The 20,750-nt window shown below is 37.9% G+C and overlaps 1 protein-coding gene across 4 annotated transcripts in view; it reads left to right on the top strand.

Moving 5' to 3' along the window:
• LOC107100344 (poly(rC)-binding protein 4-like) overlaps positions 1-20,750 on the top strand; it is a 50,999-nt gene that overhangs the window by 13,521 nt on the left and 16,728 nt on the right. For 3 of the 4 annotated variants that reach the window (XM_015398795.1, XM_015398798.1, XM_015398797.1), the window contains exons 4-7: positions 5,345-5,461; positions 9,598-9,729; positions 9,995-10,123; positions 15,000-15,074. In XM_015398795.1, the coding sequence (XP_015254281.1) occupies positions 5,345-5,461; positions 9,598-9,729; positions 9,995-10,123; positions 15,000-15,074 (453 nt within the window). Of the gene's footprint in view, positions 1-4,878; positions 5,058-5,344; positions 5,462-9,597; positions 9,730-9,994; positions 10,124-14,999; positions 15,075-20,750 lie in introns of those variants that run through there. The other variant, XM_015398796.1, reaches the window with a different exon arrangement.

Below are 20,750 nucleotides of genomic sequence, written 5' to 3'. Positions count from 1 at the left end.
AGCAGCTGCACCTGTTACAAAAAAAGTCTGAAACTCAAACATGCACAGAATTGTTCAATTGCACAATGTTCAGAAAGTGCATTTTCCACTATTCTGCACTTTAGATGGCTGTATCGATACTTTTGAAAATGAGTATTGTATCCAGATACAACGTTTCAGTATCGATACTTTTGACAACCCTACTAGATACCAGAGATGTTTGACTCAATGACTTGACTGGCCTCAGATTTAAGTTACAGATTTGATATGAGACTTGACCTAGGCTTAGTTAAAATGACTTGATAATGTCATTTAAGTCTGAAAATTGACCTCTTAAAGTGATACTTAAGAAATAAAAGCAATGATCTGCACCAGTTGTTTCTGTACCTTATTAATAGCTCATGTATAGCTCATAATGACTCGTTAATTACTTGGAGTTGGGTGTCCTGCATGTAATAACTTTATGCTATCTTTAAAGTCACAAATGTATAAATATAAACAAAAATATATAATATTAATCAGAACAGTTTGTTTCCTCCCATGATTAACTGTTCAGGTGTAGCTCATTAAGTGACTTGGGACTTGCCATTCTTGACTTGAGACCTTCCTGTGATTTGGGAAGTAATTACTTAATTTCACACCTGCTAAACTTCCTCAGCTTTTTAAATAGTTTCACCTCATTTCAAGGCTGCATAATCTGTTCTCATCTCTGAATCGGCAGCATTCATCTTTCTATTGTTGTTTATCCAAAGGAGGAAACACTGAGTCCATCCAGGGCGATCTAAGGTTGGATGCCAGGTCTGCTAATACTTAACTTGGCAAACATTTAATTTGCCAATCCAGAAATAAATCAGAAACCTCTGCTTGGCTTTTGAGCCCCTTTGCTTTCTTTAATCGGCACCAAGGTTAAAAAGCTTGGGTAATGTTTACGCTGGTTTTACTTCTGTTTTACTACTTTTGGCTAAAATCTGAGAAATGTAACAATGAGAAGAAGACATTCCTCAGCTCAGAGCTACTAGGACCTGGAAATGCCTGAACTTTGTCTCACTCAGCTTTAACCTACGGTTCTGTGTTAATGTTGCTTCATAACTAGAAGTAAATATTTATATATTTAGGACCAGACAAATTTATAAAACAATTAATTATACACAATATTTTTTCCACATTAGAATTCATAATTTTATTTCCCAGTACTGTATGATTTTAGAAAAATGAATGGATTTGATGAAAAAAAGCTGTAGCTAGGATTTTTAAAGGTTTTGGTTTGTTCTTTTAATTGAATCCTGCAGCTTGTTTAGTAAAACTTCTATAATGTCATTTTGGTTTTTTGTTTTTTTCTCTCCCTCCCTCTGCTGATTGGGGCTTATGATCCAGTAAGTTTGGGAAAGGAAAGCTGGGGTCTATTGGAGGAGTGCTAAACTACATCTCTTTGACAGCTCAGGTCCATCATTGGTGCCACTTGTTTTGTGAATGAGCTGTTAAGACTGAGCGGAGAGCAGTAGATGCTTTATCATTAATGTATCAGACCTTCCTCTGTATTCATGGTCTGCAACTCCCAGAGCTCAACAGTTGTGCAGAACTTCTGCTGAAGATCAGTGCAGCAACTCATTTAGACGCTAAGCATCTATCAGTGTTTATTTCTTTAGATGATCATCAAATAAACACTGAATCTGGAATTAGAAAGAGATGATTTCCACTTTTCCTCAGTCTGTCAGGAGAAAAAGGTGTTTTTTGGAGGCTGATCTGCTTCGATTCCGCCCACAAACATGTGGAATAAGATGGTGTTCAGTAAAATTTATACTTATTTTCTGTAACACCTTCTGTTGATGTATAATTTTTGAAAAGGGAATGATTTTGATAGAAATGTTTAATCTATGTTGTACTAATTTTAACCCTGATATTCTGAATGACAGAAAGGTAGCAACCAAATTCCACTCCAAGGATTAGATTTTATGTATTTGTTTTGCTTTGCACCAAGTATTTGTTTCAGATTAAGAGTCAGTAGAAGCTAGCTTAGATAAAGGTCTTCTAAAACTCGTAAGTTTATATATTTTCAGTAAAAGTTATCTTAAAAGTCATTGAATAGCTGTTTATGCTTAACGTTTTCCATCCTGGTGTTCTTGGAAATAAATGGGACCAACATAAAGTTAAAACTTATCGCTGCTTTATTTCTCATATTTGGATCATTGATTGAAACATATTTAATTCACACTTAACACTTCTGAACTGAAGGTTGTCATGGAAACTGTCTGCATTCAACGAGATGAGCATTCGGCACCAAACTAAAGGTGTGTCACTCATGAGGAAATACTGTCAGAAAAGTTTTTTGTGTGGGTTTTTTAGGAATTTATCACGAATGAAACCCAATGAGAAATTATTCAGAATTCTCCTTTTAATTAGTGGAAAATAAACATATCTGTTTGAAACGTAAAGCAGAGCAGATCACAAGGACAAGCAGATTCTTGTCTTGAATGTCCAACTAGTGGCAGTGGGATATTTATATGGATGCCCTGAAAGGCAAGTGGAAAAAAAGCTGAGACTCTCAACCTGCCAGAGTTTAGAGAATGAATCTGACGGCTTCAGTGGGAGGAAAAAAATTAAAATAAAATAATGAACTAAACTTAAAAAAAATTATAAGCTCCTGTTTTCCAGTCACAATCTTTAGGAAAGCTTAATTTCATTTGACTTAGAAAATAAGCTTCCAAAAACATCACCTGCCTTTTGGGCCAGAGTTCAACAAAAAGACATTTGAAAATACTTCAGATTTTTTTTTCTTGCCTTTCAAGGCTTCTGTAGGAACAACACAAACACATCTCCACACTGAACACCATCCTTTAGGTCAAACCAAATGTTTTCTACAAAGCTACTTGAAATTCAACTCCTCTCTGCAATGAAGAGAGGGAAAATCTTCAGTAGAGAGGGATTGATTTTATGAAGACAGGAAATACAGGAGGGGCAAAAGCAGATGAATGAAGGGAAGATGAGGACAGGAAAAAGAAAGGTAGGAGGTAATGAGATCAGGAGTTAGTAGAATAATTCATGGAAGGGTGGCTAGAAGGACCACTGTGGGTGAAATGGTTTCCATTTCTTCTGTTCGATCAGCAGTAAACAGACTTTAAAACACCGTAAGAGTGTCTCTAGTGTTTTAAAAACAGCACTCTGTTGGAAACCATTAGGGTTGATGTATCTGATAAATAGGTCATGCTTGTGTATCGCACGCTAAGACGACCTGATGCCGGGTTCACAAACTTACTGTACAAAAGGTCCGGTTTGTCCAAAGTATGAAAATGTCCAGTTAAACCTGACTGATGAACTCACAGCCTTTCTGCTCTGGCTTTGGTCATATTTGTTGTATTTAGGAAGCATTTTCAGGAAATGTAAAATATCTAGATGTAATTCTATAAAAGTAAAAAAAAAAAAAAAACAATCCACTAGAATATATTTCGAAGTTAAAGGATGTTTCACTTCACATCCAGGAAGCTTTTTCAATTCAAAGTCTGTCTGAATTGGCGTTGAGTTCGAGGCTTTATTGAGTGGACCAAAAACAAAGCCTTGTTTAGGCTTAGAAAATATGCAAATTGAACTGGACGATCGGCTTCGCCCTTTTGGAATGGGGGTCGTTTGGGTTCTTTGTTAGCCGGCAATACCTGATACCTGTCTATGTCTCTTAAAGGGGTCGTTGGGGGAGTTGTTGGCCTGGCTGAACGGGCAATGTCTTCTATTCCCCTGTAAGGGGGTGGGGGTTGTGATGATAGAGAGAAGGAATCAACTCTATTGCAGCATTGTAGGGTTTTGAAAGCTGAAACATGAGTCCAACCCCTCTAATGTTGTTTTATTTCTTTCTTAACATGGCTTCATTCACGCCCCTCTCAAACCACCTGTTTTCTTTGTCCAAAACTTGAACAGTCTGGTCCTCAAAAGAATGTCCTTTGTCCATAAGGTGTTGCTGTATAGCCGAGTCTTGCCCAGAGGAGGTTCCTCTTCTGTGTTTGGCCGTGCGTCTGTGGAGAGGTTATTTGGTTTCTCTAATGTAAAGATCAGAGCATTCCTCACTGCATTGAACTGCATACACCACTCTATACTCAACCCTATTTCTGACATTTTGAAATGAAAAAGCTTCCTGGATGGGAGGCGGAACATCTTCAAACTTGGAAACAAAGTCCAGTGGTTTGTTTTTTAACTTTGTTGGAATGACTATGACCTGGATGACTGAGAATCTTCACCAGCATCTAGATGAAAGGTTAACTCCTCAGCCTTGTTGTGTGTTTGTCCTGCGTTACTGGGCAAACATTGTAGTATTTGGACCTCTGTAACATGCTCNGCAGACATCCATTTAAAATGTAGGCAACGGCATGAAAAAAGTGGTTTCTACTTTTACTTTTATACTTTAAGTAAATTTTCAAGCCTGTACTTTGTTACTTTTACTTGAGTAAAGAAGTTTAATCAGTACTTCCACTTTTACCAGAGTAATTTTTTAACACAAGTATCTGTACTTTTACTCAAGTACGGAAAGTGAGTACTTTTGCCATCTCTGATTATACAGATATATGTGCATACTGTTGTACTTTACAGCGTAGACTCGCCTCCGGTTGCTTTCAGTCTCTGACTTTGACCGAACCAGACCAGAACTTGTCCTCCAGATCAAAGAGGATCGTCAGAGGGAATTTAATCCTCCCATAAATTGTAATCGACTCTGTTTATCTATAATTTCCCAACTGGCACTTCAATTTCCTTCTTTTGGCTCTTTCATCATCCTCCAGACGGTTATTACTGCACCTTTTCTATATCTTCACCTTCTCTTATTTCTCCTCAAATATTTGCACTGCCTTGTCTCTCTCCTCCTCTCTTGATCCTTTCCCTTGCCCCCTCCCTCTCCATTCATTCTTCCTTCTCCTCTTCCTTTAATAAATTTGTTCTCTCCTGTTCCTGGGAATCAGTCACATGTTTGTCCATTGTCCTCCCTTTATTTAAATCTTCCTTGATGATTCCCCCCCTCTCTTCCTCTTCATCCTTAAATCCCTTTTCCAGCCTCCTTGGAGTCCCTCTCTGTTCCAGCATCATGGAAGAGTGTCTCTTAGGTAGTGAGGGAGAAGTAGTGCTTCTCCTCTGTTTCTTCTCATATTTCCTTTCCTCCCACTAATGTTTTTCTCTCTTCCATGTATCCATTAACCTACATCCACCCCTCCATCACTCACAACTCTGGTCCTGTACTGCGACTCCTTTTCCTTGCATAACTATCATCATCTCCTGTCTCCTTCCCTACCTCTCCGTTCTTTGCCCTCTCGTCTCCCACTTCCCAAAAACCAATAAATTGTCCTAATCCACCCCCCTCCCCCCATTCCTCCATCTCTGCCCAACCCAACAGAGCGGTGCCAGGATCAACATCTCAGAGGGTTCCTGTCCAGAGAGGATCATCACCATCACAGGTCCGACGGACTGCGTGTTCCGAGCTTTCACCATGATCACCTTCAAACTGGAGGAGGTACACACTGAACACACACACTTACACTTTAACAGCATGGAGAGGGCGACATCTGCCCATTTTTGATCGTTTGGATTTACTCGGACCATTTGACCCAACAAATGGATGGATCCATGTACAGAACATTAAAAACCAACAAGTTAGATGGAAGAGATTCATGCTTAGTCACCATTTTATGCCTTTAAGATCCTAATAAACAAACTGTGGCTCTATGGCTCGAACCTCAGCATCCTTAATTCAAAATAAAACCAAACAAATTTGAGTTGCCAAAAAAAAAGTAGAAACTTAGCATTTTTGTTGTTAAAGTATCTTTTCACGGTGTCTGTCAGAAAACAACTCATAAGGTCAGTGGGTAACCAGAATTCTTTAGAAATTGGGAAACTTTTTAAAATGTTCATTTAATTATAGAGCTTTCCAAAATAATAATTGTCTTTGAACTCTATTGGTGTAGTTGATTATGATTTTATGAGATTACAAAATAATTCAGAAATGTCAAAAATGAATGTAGCAGCTTTTTTTTTTTTTTTATCAAAGAAATCTAAAAAAAATACAGCGTGTTTTTTTTTGTTTTTTTCCAGATGTATTTATGTTGAAATCCTTAAACGAAATCAATTGAGCCTGCAGTCTTTTGGGGCTCTACTCAGAAGAGACCAACGTTAAATTTTATTTTTTTTTGCCTGAAGTGTCAATATGTGAAGAAGAGCAGGAGATCAGACTCTACAAATCCATCTGAAGTCACCTCTATATGGTGAAACACGTTGGGGGCAGCCTTACGGTGTGGGACAGGGAAGCACGTTCGAGTTAAAGGAAGGGACTGAGCTGGTTTTAGTATTGACAAATGGGCAACAACCTCAGACTGTAAATGGAAAATACCTTCAATAAAATAGAATTAATTTTTAGTTTTGACAGATGTACAAAACTCTAACGGGTATTAGTGCTTTTGAAATGAGCTGTATTAATTAAATGTATTCTTTATATTTTATTTTGGAATTTAATTATGTTGTGACAAATATAGGTGAGTTTTTAAAGCTGTAACTAAATTGACCTTCCTGGCTTACCGTATCTGTGCAGGGATCCAGAACTCCAGAAGTGTTGAATAAACCTGGCTGGTCCTGTGGTTCTGTTACAATAATTATAATGATACTGACCATAAACATTAGCAAAGGCTGGTTTGGAGGTGTTTGATCAGAACTTGCTCAATCAAAATGTCCTCCACCTTCAGATTCAGAGCATACTTGGTTTTAGGATGCATTTGGGAGAATTCCTTCAAGAAATCTTCCGTCTGTCCTTTAGAGGTGCTGAAAAAACCAGTGAAACAACCCTGATCAGGTTGCACGGTACAGAAGTAAAGCTGACAAATTTTATTTTTTTACCTGAGTTATCCTAATGGGTAATAAGATGCACAGGAAGTGTGAGAAGGAGAGCAGCTGATCAATGTATAAAGAGGACAGTTTTATAGAGCAGTGAACAGGTGACAGCAAGCCTTTTAAAGAGAATGAGAGACGTAGTAAAACCGGTTGATGAAGAAAGATCAGGTTTCATGAAAGCTTGATGACAGTGAAATTGAGAGATTATAAAGAGGAGAGGATCTGATCAAAGGATTAAAGCAGGGCTGAGATTTTTCTGGTTCTACTAACATTAAGGCTGGTTTTCTGTCTGTCTGCATAACCATTTATCTTTAAAATGAGGAACTTTGAATTCAGTGATTTCTGTTTGATGTCACAGGTATATGACATCTCCATTATCAACCCATCTTCCAAACCTGCAGGGGGTCATGAATACACTTTAACCTCATTGCTGCTTTGCATACATAATGCACTGGACCTGCTCTCTGTCAATCTCTGAATCCTCTTTATGGCAACAACTAAAGCAACAACAATAACTTTAGGGTTTGACTGAAACTGAGTAACAAAGCAACCAAAATCCACAGGAAAACCCTCAAAGACCTTCAGAAGATCTAAAAGACTGCCAGTCGAGATGTCTTTAAAAAAAAAAAAGCTACAAACTCTTTGTCCAGAAAATAAGAGGCTAAGTTCACTTCATCGCAATGAGTGATGTGACCATGGAAATCCAGATTAGAGCTGCAGCAACAGGAAATCAATATACATATTGACTGGATCATATTGTCATGGACAGATGGGCGGATGGACGGACGGACGGCAGTAGCAGACTGCCTGTCCGTCAGTGAGGTCATCAACATGCATACCCATGTTGTCTGCCATGTCACAGAGAGGTCTGGTCAGGGAAAGGTTATTGTTTATAGAGCGGTCAGCTCCCCCGCTTGTCTGTCTTTGGTTTAATTCTAATGCAGATCACAGCCTGTTTTCTTCTGCATTTGCCTCCATAACTGCCATCAGCAACTGTAAATAATGCAGACGGGAAGTTTTGTTCTTTCCAGTGAATAAAAGGCATATTTACTCCAACAGAGCTGAAATGAACAGGCCTGCAGGTTGTCTTGAAGCTTTTTCCTTTTTAAAAGGGCAGACCGAAAATCTGTTCTTCCTGCTGTCTAAGAGGTCATAAATAAGGCAAAGATCTTATTTAGAAAATGACCTGCAGTCAGTCTGTTAGTTCACAACAACAACTGCAGCTTTGAGTATGTAGTTTTACAAAAGAGGAGGATAATAATTAATTATTGGTTGCATCCTTTAATAATTAAGACCCTATAATTCAGCCCAAAGCTGCTTTTGCAATGGAAGGTGGAAAACATCTCAACAATCCAAGTGTTGCTTGCTGCAGAACCGGTTGGGTGGAGCTGAATTAGCTTCAATAGTTTTAATTCCTTAAAATCTCCTTCTGTCTTATCACCCTTAAATGACTCCTCTTTCTAAATCTACTCATTTTGTAATCAGCAGGACTTCTGTCATTTTCTGACATTTTAATTGTCTCCAGCCTCCCTCCTCCCCCTCTTTCCTCATTACATCCCATCTCCCACACAGCTTTCCTCCCTTCCTCTGTCCAGTCCAACCTCTTTCTTTAATTAACACAGGTAATAAATAACGGCCTAAACCACCAGCTCTTAATACGATTGGTTCAATCAATTACGTTGAGGCGGAATGTAAATAGCAGCGCTGCCTCATCTGAGTCGCCCATCAGCAGAACGTGTGCTGAATAAAATCACACAGAGCAGACATTTACTGATATCGGTGACTGTCTCTGTCCCTCTCTGTGCAGAACTGATATTATGTTAATCTGGAACATAATTCAGGAAACTGTATTATCATTCATGGTCAAGTCAAATACATTAAACTTATTCTGAAGAGACTTTTTCTTTTTTCTTGCTCCTAGCCCTGCCCTATTTGGTGAATGAATTCAACTTCTTTTACTTTGGATCTATTAAAGGGAGTCTCTGCAAAATGTAACCTTAATATATCTTCTATCTTTTATTTATAGCTTTTACTTTTACTTTTCAGTTCGAAAATATCAATCTTTCTTCACCTTATTCTCTGTGTTTTTCAATCTATAACCTTCATTAGGGTCCAATCTGAGCTCTGGGACTCTGTCCAAATGCCTAAATGTTATACTTGCATGAAGAAATGTAGGTTAATAATACCTGGAATATATTGGTAAAAAATTTTTGCATTCCAAACAGCCTGTTTCAATAAATATTTCTCAAACTGATATTATGATAACATTGTATTCATGGTATACTACTTTGCAGTCTGAGCATAGACCAGACCTTAAGAATGAGTGAACTAAAAACACAGAAGGTCAGGTATTTTCTGTAAAAAAAAAAAAAAAAAAAAGAACCGAATAACCAAAAGAACAAACTTTGAATTATTTAGTTGTTATACCACACCATTCTACTTAACATTACGGGAGTCCGTACTTCATAATTTATTTTTTTTATTTTCTTTTGTGTAGCTCAACTGTTATTCAGTTGCTGCATCAGGCAAAACATGGAATTGAGTCGCACAGAAATTTTGCTCTTATTGATTATAATTGGCATGTATTTACTGCAGGGTTCACAGCCGAGTGGACTGGAACTGACCAGATACAGAGTACTTTGAGAGTTAATAAGATACGGTTTGCTTCCATATTGACAGTTGGAGGAACTCTAATACAGGAGAGGAGTAAACCAAACAGAAAATGTTGGGGTTTAACTCTGTCTGCTTCCTGTTGTCCCTTCTTTTCAGGACTTGGCAGCTCTGGTAGCTAACGGCACAGTGACCAGCAAACCTCCGGTCACCCTACGGTTGGTCATCCCAGCAAGCCAGTGTGGTTCCCTCATCGGGAAAGGTGGATCAAAGATCAAGGAGATCAGAGAGGTACGGCGACTCATTTAGACACCAGGATTCACTTAGAAGTTTGTTCTTTAGATGAACATCAGCTTCAGGCTGAATCTGCAATCAGACGGAGATGATTCTCCACTTTTTATGAATCTGTCAGGATGAATAGTTTCAATAATACTTTTTGGGCCTCATCAGCTTCTATTTAACTTAAAAGCATTTGGAATAATATGGTGCAACTATATTTAAAGTTTTTTCTTTTCTTCTGGTGGAAACATGTAAACCTAAACCTGTGTGTGTGTAGACTACAGGCGCCCAGGTTCAGGTAGCCGGTGACCTCCTCCCCAACTCTACAGAGAGGGAGGTGACGATATCAGGAGGCCAGGATGCCATCATCCAGTGTGTTAAACTCATCTGCACCGTTATTCTGGAGGTAAGTTTTTATCGGATTCATTCAGCAGACAAGAAATCCTTTTCAGTGACTGGAACAAGGAGCAAAGGCTTCAAGAGAGAATAGAAACACAATGTCTCAGAATTTGAACAGGGTCACTCACTGATGCTTGTATGAACACAATTTGATTTTTTTTTTTTTTTTATGCAACAACTTAATTTAGAATCTAATAAGAACCACTGTTGACCATTGGTCATGTTGTGGCTTTTGATTTTGTTTAAAACTTAGCTGGTCTGAAACTTTTACAAAGTAGCATTTCACATTGAAGAACAGATACATCTGGTGAGGAGTACAGCTGCTGATGCTTGTTTCATATTTTGATTCTGTGCTGCAAAAAAAGGGAAGCACATGAGGTAAACTCGGCAATGGTTAACTCAGAGAAAAGTTGTTGTCCTCATTGAAGAGGCTGTGGTGATGTTCTGGATCCTACAGAACATCAAGCTGAGTTTGTTTTAATTGACCGTAATAACATGGCAAACAGTCTTTTTTAGTCATTTCACTCAAATTGAATCCCCGTCTGGGCTAATACTCCTGGGGCTACTTATTTCTGAAATATGCAGCAGATAGAAATGCGTTTCTCTTCTAGAAGAGCCCCATCAGGTTGCTCCCCATGTCTCAGCTGTTTGCTGCTGAGCAGGTCATATATGGTGGCTTTTTGTGGTCAAAAATAACACAATGAGGGAACAGAAGCCGGATGAGCTGACAGCTTAACAGGAGCTGAAGCTCGTTATAGCGCTGAGCTGATGTGAGGGCAGCATCAGGTTCAGGGGGTCCTTCTCAGCTGTTTTCTCCCACAGGTAGAATGATAATTAAGAGGAACAAACTGAACAATTGGTCAGACCTCATTAAGTAAAGCTGATTTAATCTGTTATCTTGGACACAAGTTAGTTTCCATTCTCCCACTATTAGAAAAAGCTTTCAGAGACACCTCCGGTCTGAAGCCTCCTGATGTTTCAGCAGAAAGCAGATCTGCAGGAGACTTATTGACTACCTTTATCTTCCCCATATCTGTTAACATCACATAATAGAGTCTCATTCAGCTGCGTTCCACCTCTCCAATGATCTTCAGAGTGGAAACACTAACCTCCAGTTTGTGGTTGTATTAATCAGAGGCTGCAGTCATCAGGGGGAGCTTTACACTGGAAACTAAAAGTGGAAACAGTGAAATCAAAGTCTGTAGAAGCTCATCGGTATTCCAAGCATCCAAACCTGGCAGGGGAAAATGGAAAAGAAAACAGCTGAGCTCATCTAGATTTGATCTACCTTTAAGTGTCTGTGCTGCTTCATCCCTTTATTCAAAGCTTTACTTCAGATTTGAAATTCTTTTATCGCCTTTTCCTTCTTGATGGGATATTATCAGCCTGGTTATCTGAAAGCAGGGCTTAGTTTAGGAAAACAAAGAAACATTTTAATGTCAGTTCAAGTTGATCTATTAAAATGATGGGAGGAAATGTTTTCCATATTTGTGTTAGAGACAGATTTACACACCAGAGTCAGAAAGCATAAGATTAAACTTGATTCTTACACAGAAATTGGTAACATTTTTGGTTTTGTTTTGTTTGTTATTATCCATTGATTGCAGCTCTGGCTAAAACCTATTCTAAAATCATTATCAGCAGAACATTAAAGCTGTTTTCTAGCTGCATTTTTTGGAGGAGAAAAGATGTTCAGAAGATCTCTAGTTTTTGTAACAATATATGAGAAAAACATTCTTCACAAAATGTTAGGAGGGTTTGGGGAATTCGATCTCCCTGGAGTGCAGAGTATCATTAAAGAGGCCTTTGGTTACCTGACAGGAAACCACAGCTGACAACAAATACTGCAGAATAAGCCCGACAGACTGAATGTTTTCACAGGAGAGGATCTCCAGAGGACCGTTCATTCTAAGGAAACATTCCTTTGTATAACAGCAATCCTAAACACGGTTGTTTGGCATGCTTTAAAATGAGAACAAAAGATTTTAAGAATCCAATGCATTACATGGATGAAAGATTAGTTAAACAAAGCTTAAAAAATGAGAAATCATCACACAAATAGAAATATATGTTTATCATTTACTGCAGTAAACTGTCATGTTTTCTCTCCTGATTTAAAGGAACCAACAGTTTCTGAACATCTCAAGTTTTCAGGCAGTTATTTTTTAATCTAAGGAGGACAGAAAAAAAAAAAAAAACTTTCTCAGTTTAATTGGTTCTGGTCCTCTGGACACCTATGAGCAGATCGACTAAAGACTTGCATGAATAAAAACACTTGATAGTTCTCAAGCTGCACTACTAACCAGGCAATGGGAGCAGTGAGAATTAATCTATGAAATTAGCAGAGCAGCAGGCGCAATCCAGTTAGTAGGTTTGCCTTCACATATATTATACAGATATCATATGCTGATCATCAAAAAGGGCAAAATTCTGGGGGGTGAACATGTAAATATAAACACTTACCCACCTTGGTAGGATTCTTTTTAAACCTGAAGCAGATAGGAAGTACAGTTTTTGCATATTTAGCAGGTCTTAAATCAGGAGCAAACTCACACGCAAAACTGTCAGTAGTCATTGTGATGAGAAGATGGCATAGATGCAACTATAGTAAGGAGAGAGAGAATCTTTGAGTATCAACATATCTTCAGGTCAGAAATTAGAGTAATAGAAACCTATCTATCCAACAATTCTGCTTTTGTTAAATACCCTAGCATCACTTCATATTTTTTTCCTGTTTAATGGATAATTCTGGAACACCATTACAGTCAGGGAAGCTTCCCACTGTAGGTTTTTCCTGTGTTGTCCAGCAGCACTTATCATTTTAGAGGTGGGGTCCCATTGTGGTGTGAATCTCCATCAAATTGTCCACTTGTCCTTTTAATGACAACCATCAGTCAATAAAGAGGAAAAACATCAGAAACATAGTATTTCTTTTTTTTTTTTTTGAAAACAGAAATTCTAGTTTATGTAACAAACTGCAGCACTGATAAATATGAACAGGCTGTTTTTCCACAGAGTGAAAATATCTGTTGCTCTGTGGTAGAATGTTGTTTTTATTATTTTTTGTTGACGTTTAGTAGATATAGCTTCTTTCTTTATATCTCTGTTATGTCGCTTTCCACACATTTGTGGTGCTGAAAATCTGCAGGAGCTACTTTCACCTATTACAGGTTAGCTCAGGTGTGCATAAGTACTGATAATAACTGGTTAAGTAATATGAAATTAAGGGTTTTTCTCAATTTTTGGTATTGTTGATAAACTGTCCATGCATCCATCAATAATTATTGAATTATTATAATAATTATTTTATAACACATCTCATAGTTTTGATTGTTTTATGATGAATTGAGTAAACTAGAAAAGCACTCAGAGCGCAGACCTCCACAAAGCAGAACATTTTGCCCCATATTGGGACTTATACCTATTGCTAAAATTCACACATGATCTGGATCATTACAAAATTTGTATAATTGTTCCTTGAAACGAGGGACACCTTTGGTAACAATTTTCCTTAAATCCTTTCATAAGTGCATAAATGTCTGCAGCCTCTGGTAATTGTTCTGCTCTCACCTTCATTCCCTCTGCTTTCTTGTTTTATCAGCAGATCGAGACTTTGAGCAATGCATGACTGACCTTTCCTGTGTTTGTCTCTTCAGTTTAACGCTTTTGGACTTTTTTGAGTCTGATGCTGAAGCTGTCAATAGTCACTGCTGCCACTTTCTGGTTTAGGGGAGAACTGCTTGTTCTGCTAAATAATGTTAAAGAATCCTTTAAAAAATTCCTGCATCTGGATTATGATGTAGATCATCACCAAAATTAAATGGTTGTTCCTTGGACTGAGAAATTTTAATTCAAATCTCTGCCTAACCTTTCTAGCTCTGCTGTACACAAAAGGACGGACAAATATTCACAAACTCAACTAAAAATTACCTCCTTGGTGAAGGTAATAAATTGTACATTTGATAGAAGTAAACCTATTTATTTTATTCTAGATTTAATTATTTGATTTTGTTCCTGTTTGTGAGTGTGACACATTTGCTTTAATTCCTCTGTCATGATTAATGATCACAAAACATTTTGTAAAGACAGGCTTTCCATTAATTGTGATGCTCTTTTTACTTTTGTTTTTAAGTGTTTTGTGAGGAACTTAAATCTGTAAAAGATGCAAAAATTTTGTTTGCCTATCCACAACCAGCACCCTATGAACTACTGTGACTCTGAACACGTTGAACATTCAGAGCCAAACACAGAAGCAAAGCCAGTTTATGACTGGTTATAATGATGCATTGAAACAGGGATGTTTGTTAGATGTTCCCTGGTTACATCAGTCACCCCGAGAGAAAGAAAACCGAATGGAGCTGAGCAACCATCCAAGTCTTTGATTTATTTTGGAATAGAAAACATGCCGTCTGAGATGGAGGTGAAGGATACAGATAAAAGTAAAAGAGAAAGAATAGTTTGACTGTTAACCCAACGACACTGAGCTGCAGCCTCGGTTCTGATGTGTGTGACCATGAAGAGGACACAAACACCCGGCCCGTATGCATGTCCAGTGGGATTGTTTCATTTTACCGGTAACTGAAAACCTGCAGGCTGGAACACAAAGAAATGCATCTTTGAGCCAAGTGAAGGCAAACAGAAAACACAGCAGCAGTAGATTTTCTTTTTTTTTTTTTTTTTTTTTTTTTGGTGGAGGGGGTCATGTTTCAACTAAAATGAGTCATATGCAGTAAAACCTGCTGTTGTGTAGCAGAAACTGACACTTTCTGCATCGGGTACTGAAGTGTAAAAAGCTGTGGCATAAAAAGAAAACTGAGGAATGAATATTTGTACATGTTTAATGAACTTTCTGCTCTCATTTTTTCTCATGTATTTCTCTCTAGTCTCCACCAAAGGGGGCAACCATTCCATACCGGCCCAGTCAGACTCCAGGTACTGTGCTGCTGGCTGGAAACCAGGTGAGCGACCAGAGGATGATCATAAGGTTGTTTTTTTTTGTTTGTTTCTGTTTGGCTACTAGTTCAAAGGCTGTCTCATTCAGGAGTTATTAATGACCTGGATTGAAAATCAAAGCAGTTGCATGAAAGAATCTGCTGGGAGCAGAAAATCACTGAACTGTTTGTTCTGATTACAGGACCTCATTCATCCTCACACACATTCTTTATGTATTTATTCCCTTAATTCTCAGGGATGCATAATCAGAGGATTTCAACAAGTTTAACGCCTTGGTAATGTGTTGCATACAGTATAGAATTTACTTCCAGTGGCTGATTTATATCCTTGTCACTGGTTTGCAGTATTTATCTAGGTATTCTCATATTAATATTGCAATAACTAGCATTACGTATCTAAAACAGTTGTTTTTTTTATTTTCTGTTTAATATTCACTGATAGCTGATTGTTTTGTTCATTGAAAAAAAAAATCTAAATAGGATTTTTAACTGTCAAATTTTTAAAAATTGCAACAAAGCTCTTTTCAAGACACAGCTTTTTCAAGTAATACCCACTTATCTTTAATCCTATTTAGAAAAGAAAATCTACTTTTATCAATCCAGTTTATACCAACTCAGTATATTTATACCTTCTCTTAAAAATCTATTTCAATGAATTTTAGTTTAGACTTTTAATTATAGGAAAATATTTGTCCCCTATCCCAGATTTCTTCTAATGGAGTACGAGTAAAAGTAGAGACATTTTAGTTCTTACCGAACACTAAGAAACATTTTGTTGAACTGGAAAGTTTTTATCTTATTTTCTAAAATTAAAAAAGTCAGACTTTTAGCCCGATCTAGCACAACTTAGTTATAGTAGAGGGTTTTTTTTCTAACAGGGAAAGGCCTATTAAGGCTGGGTTATGCTCAGAAACCAAGAATAAGAGTTTTGAAAATATTTTTATGAATTTAAGATAAAGAAATAAATAAAGAAAGCCTAAAAAAATCTGCTTCTGCTGTGCAAAAAGTGCAGAGCTGTGATTCCCTTGATTAGACAAATAATTAATCACATCGTTAGAGACACAAACATTGTGCATAAACAATGTTAAGAAATGTAATTCAGTCTGTTAGAAAAGATACAGGCTGAGAGAAAAAAAGCTGTAGATGTTTTAGTTTGACATGAGCCCTGATTGAGGACATCATGAGGGTGTTGGTTGGTAAAGCAGGTGAACGTTGTGATTTACCCTTTAAGGCTGCTATCTCTATGTTACAGTGAAAATTTAGACATTTTCCTATAAACTAGTTCTTGCAATACTCGGTCTGAAACCCCTCTTAGTGCTGCCCTCTATCAGTTGGGGGTTGGCTGCTGCAATTGAATATTCCTAATTATATTTCAGGTTACTGTTCTATATATCTATTAGCATGGATTATTTTAGGTCCTTAGATCATTTAGTCATACCTTCCCACCTGAAAACACCTCTACTACATCCCCCGAAGGGTCCTTGCTCCTCAGAGTCTCTTGGGAAGCGGATGTTTTCAAGCTGGGATGCTTTTACATCTGGTTTAGTTGTTATTTGATTGGCTGTAATTTGTATTTTTAACCAAAATAAAAGTATTTTAAAGAGATGCTAGATGAAATGTCCCCTCTGTAACTGATCATGGTTGAGGTATTGTGTAATGAAACCAAGGTGGACTGAAGGGACTCAAGGAAATAAGGACAAAGAAACAGGGATGTCATTGAATGACATGATGAATTGGTGGCTGAAAAGGGGCGGGGTTTAGTAAAGGAAGAAATGTGATGTTTTTTTCTATCTACCCATTTTTTGTCAGCTCTGTTATTCTGAAACTGTTATTAGACCTATTGCATTTCCAGGACACATTTATAGATTTTAAACAACTAAACTGAGATATGTTGGACATCACTGATTTAATTCTAGAAATAAATTAACAAGATGTAAAATCCAGATTTTAGCCTGATTCCTAAATATGTATATTTCTTCATTGTATTGAGGGTTTAAGCTAACAGACTACAGGGATACATTTTAAAGGCTGGTTTATCCCCATTTCAGCTTCATGTGGGAGTCTGGAGAAATGTCAGGGTTGTTGTAGGTTTTTATCCATTTTGGAAAGAATCAGAGAAACATTTTTTGTAATTCCATTTGTCGGTCTTTTGAAGTGCTCGTTAGATTGAACCATGGGATCAGCAGACTTTAAAAAGACATCTAGATAGATCACAGGCATCAAAGAACATCCTGCCAGCCTCACCAGCTTACTGAACAGCAGCACACAGATCACCAACAGGAGCAAAGATGGAAAGATTGATGAAGTGATGCAGCTTGGAGATGCTGATTCATGTCACTCAGTCATTTCTGCTGATTTTGAAATCAGTTTGGACTGTTTTTAACCCCCTCTGGACTTTAATTAGGGGGTAAATCATGTTGGTTGTCATGAGGCGGTGTTTGTATGGAGGACCCAAATGCAGAAACCAGTAGGCAGAGGTGAATTAAAGTCGGTTTATTGAAGTTCTCAGATCCAAGGGCAGGAATCAAAGTCCAACAGAAAACTACTAACGCACCTGAACCAAGCAGACATCAGGGGAAAACCAAAACTAGAAGCCAGGGAGAGACGAGGAACACAGACAGAAGTTAGACGAGGATCCAGCAAACAGGAACTGAAGAGGGAGGGCTTTTAAAGGGGACAGAGACAAAGAGAGAGCTAACGAGGGGATTGAAAACAGGTGACAGAAAACAGAGCAAGGGAAAGAGGACACATGAGGGCAGCAGAGGACAACAAATGGAAAACCAAGAAAAACAGGAACTAACAAACCAAGACTCTGACAGTGGTGGAGATCTTCAGTGAAGGTCACAGCCTCTGCTCAGTGACTCTCCAAGTATTCCTGGAAAAATCCAAGGTTTGATTTTCTCCCGACCTTACAATTCTTGATGGTGAGGTGTTTGTGAGAGGGTTATCGCCCCCCATTACTCCCTGTACACTACATGATGTAGGATCAGGCTGAGAGGCGGCCCGATCGAAATATTCTGGCACGACTGGAGAATCAGACCGAAAAGGGCAAAAAAATCATACAATGTAAGCAAGGCTTTAGTTGGTGTAGATGTGGAGGAGCGCCTCACCTCCTCATTGTTGTAGAGTCTGGCTGCCCTGCAGAGGAAGCTCATTTAGACTCATTTATATCAAAGTTCTGTTTTTTCCAATCAGAATCCATTTCCTCTGATCCTTGGTGATGCTTGGAAGAACCTCGACCTTCACCTTTAAGCTCAGCTTCCTCCTCACCACCACAGGCTGGAGTTAAAAGTGAAAATAAAACGTTGTGTAAACCTTGTTTTTAAATTCACCAGAAAATCATTTTAATGTTTTAGAAAAGGGAAGTCATTTATGCTCCAGTTTTTGCATCTTTTCAGGAATTTCTGGGTTGAAACGTTGCTTCATGTGCCTTTAGCATCCCTGTTGCTTTTCCCTCGGTGTTGTTGAGGGATCCGACTTTCTCCTGGGAAGCTCTTTTAGCTCCCAGCTTTCTGTGATGAAAATTATGCTGGAGGTATGAGGAAGAGGCTGCTGCTGAAACTCTGCTTTGACTTTGTCCCTATAGGGGGTCTATGGGCCCCTCCTTGTGTCTAACTTTGGTTCCTGCTAAAAGTCTCTTTGTTGTGTATCTGTGGGGGTGCAGCTACAGGCCTGTATGCAGATCGCTGCTGCAGAGCTGATCAGCAGATCCCTGAATGGCAGTGCAGAGAACATGAATAAACATTTAACCTACTGATACATAGGTTGATCAGTCTAATGATACATAAATTAATACATTTACATTAAGTGACACATTTACACCTACAGTACCTACACCACAAAAAAATCATGTTGATATTTTACTTTGTAATAATGTGAAAAGTTAATGCTAGTCACTAAACTATAAAAATGAAATTCATAAATTCATCTGAAAAAATGTTTTATTATTATTTGTCTGCGTATTAAAGAAATAATTATAAGATTTCATCGATTTTATAAATTTTTTTGGTTTTCAGTCAACACCTTAAATGATATATGCAGGAGAAACGGGGTGAATAAACCAGAATAATTGTCTTAATGAATAGTCTTTTGATGATTTATCTCAATCATTCTTCTCTTTTAAAAGTAAAAAACAAACAAACCAAACATTAAATCCTGCCTCCTGAGGTCCATCAGAACCCTCTGAGCCCATGTTGGTGTTAAGCTGGTCCCACTGTGGGAGGGTACACTGGTGCTCCAACTAGTTTCTACCAGGGTTGAACTTTGTGGTTCCTGAGAAGTTCCTGAACAACAAAAATGTTCCTTCCTTCTAAGAAGCACAGTTTGGGTCAGAAGGTTAGAACCCAGACATGTTTTTTTCTGATTGTCTTCAAGCTTATGAAACATCTGGAAACATCTGACTCTGCTTTTCCGGATGAAGTCACTTGTTTTTGTGTGGAAGATCTTCTGATTTCCAGTTTAGACCAGTATCACAGACATGTAGGCCACAGTAGAAAGGTTTATCATCCATGCCATATTAACAAGAACACTTAGTTTAGTTGTTTAGAAACCATCTCTGTCTAAATGCCTGAAAGATTCACGATAAACAAATGACATAAAATTATATATTAATTAGGCAGCAAAGCCTTCAGAGTCAAATCTTCTCTATATAAAGTTTTATTTAGCTGTATTTAGCTGCTTCTAAAAAAAAAAACAACAACAACAACATCAAAAACGGCAGAATTGATCAAGTTTTTTTCCCTGAAGGTCCATTTAAATACTTTGGTTTGTGAGATGATTTCAAGGACGGAGATCCGTCAGTCTGTGTGCCTTCTAGCAGAACGGGTTGTCATGTGGTCAGCTGACATCCGGATGATTTTCCCAAAGAGGACGGAGCTACAGGGATCTGTCTGTTCCCGGTCACACACCACTGAACCAGAACCGGGATCTTACGGAGGCAGACGCTTCGCTGTTTGTTTTTTTTATGGATGAAAGCCGAGAGGCTCGGAGGTGCTGCTGTTAAACAGATAAATTAGCTGAACAGCAACATCAGAACTTCTTTTTGTTTGAGACCAAAACTCTTCTGGATCAGAAGGTCAGATTTGATGTTCAGAAAACCCATTAGAACAATAGTTTGCATTGCATCATCTGCAGCCCGATTTTCAGCTTCATATAAAACTCCTCTGAAACCAAAACAATTAAAAAAATCATCAGATTTAATGATCCGAGGATCAGTTTTTAAGAAAACATTTCTGAATTTATCAGGAAATGTGCATCCATGCTTCTTTTACCTCACAATTTTGTTCAGTTTGTAGTGAAATTAAATAATTATTTTACTGTTATTTAGTTGTGTTTTATTGCTTCTGTTTCTGAAGTTAGAATTTAAAAAGTTGTAGCAAAAAAGGGATTCCAGGAATATAAATGTATTTTGTAATAAAAGACCAACTGATGTTGAAATCATTTTAAATACTAATCTTTAATGTTTTTTAATTGGAAATATGAATTCTTATTTATCTGCCATTTATTTCCGTTTTTCAAGATTCTTCTCATTGCTCTTCTTTAGAGTATTTAGGCAACTTAAAGTCCAGTTCTAAGGTTTTGATCAGAATAAAGGTTTTCATAACAGATTTTTTTTCCTGGCTCTACGCTGTGGAGGGTCTCAAAACAGATTCTGAATGTTGATTCATCATCGTTGAACGTCGA

This window comes from Cyprinodon variegatus, unplaced genomic scaffold, assembly GCF_000732505.1.
Source record: "Cyprinodon variegatus isolate N-32 unplaced genomic scaffold, C_variegatus-1.0 Scaffold962, whole genome shotgun sequence".
In the NCBI taxonomy this organism is placed as follows: domain Eukaryota; kingdom Metazoa; phylum Chordata; class Actinopteri; order Cyprinodontiformes; family Cyprinodontidae; genus Cyprinodon; species Cyprinodon variegatus.
This window is presented reverse-complemented; position numbering and strand designations above follow the sequence as displayed.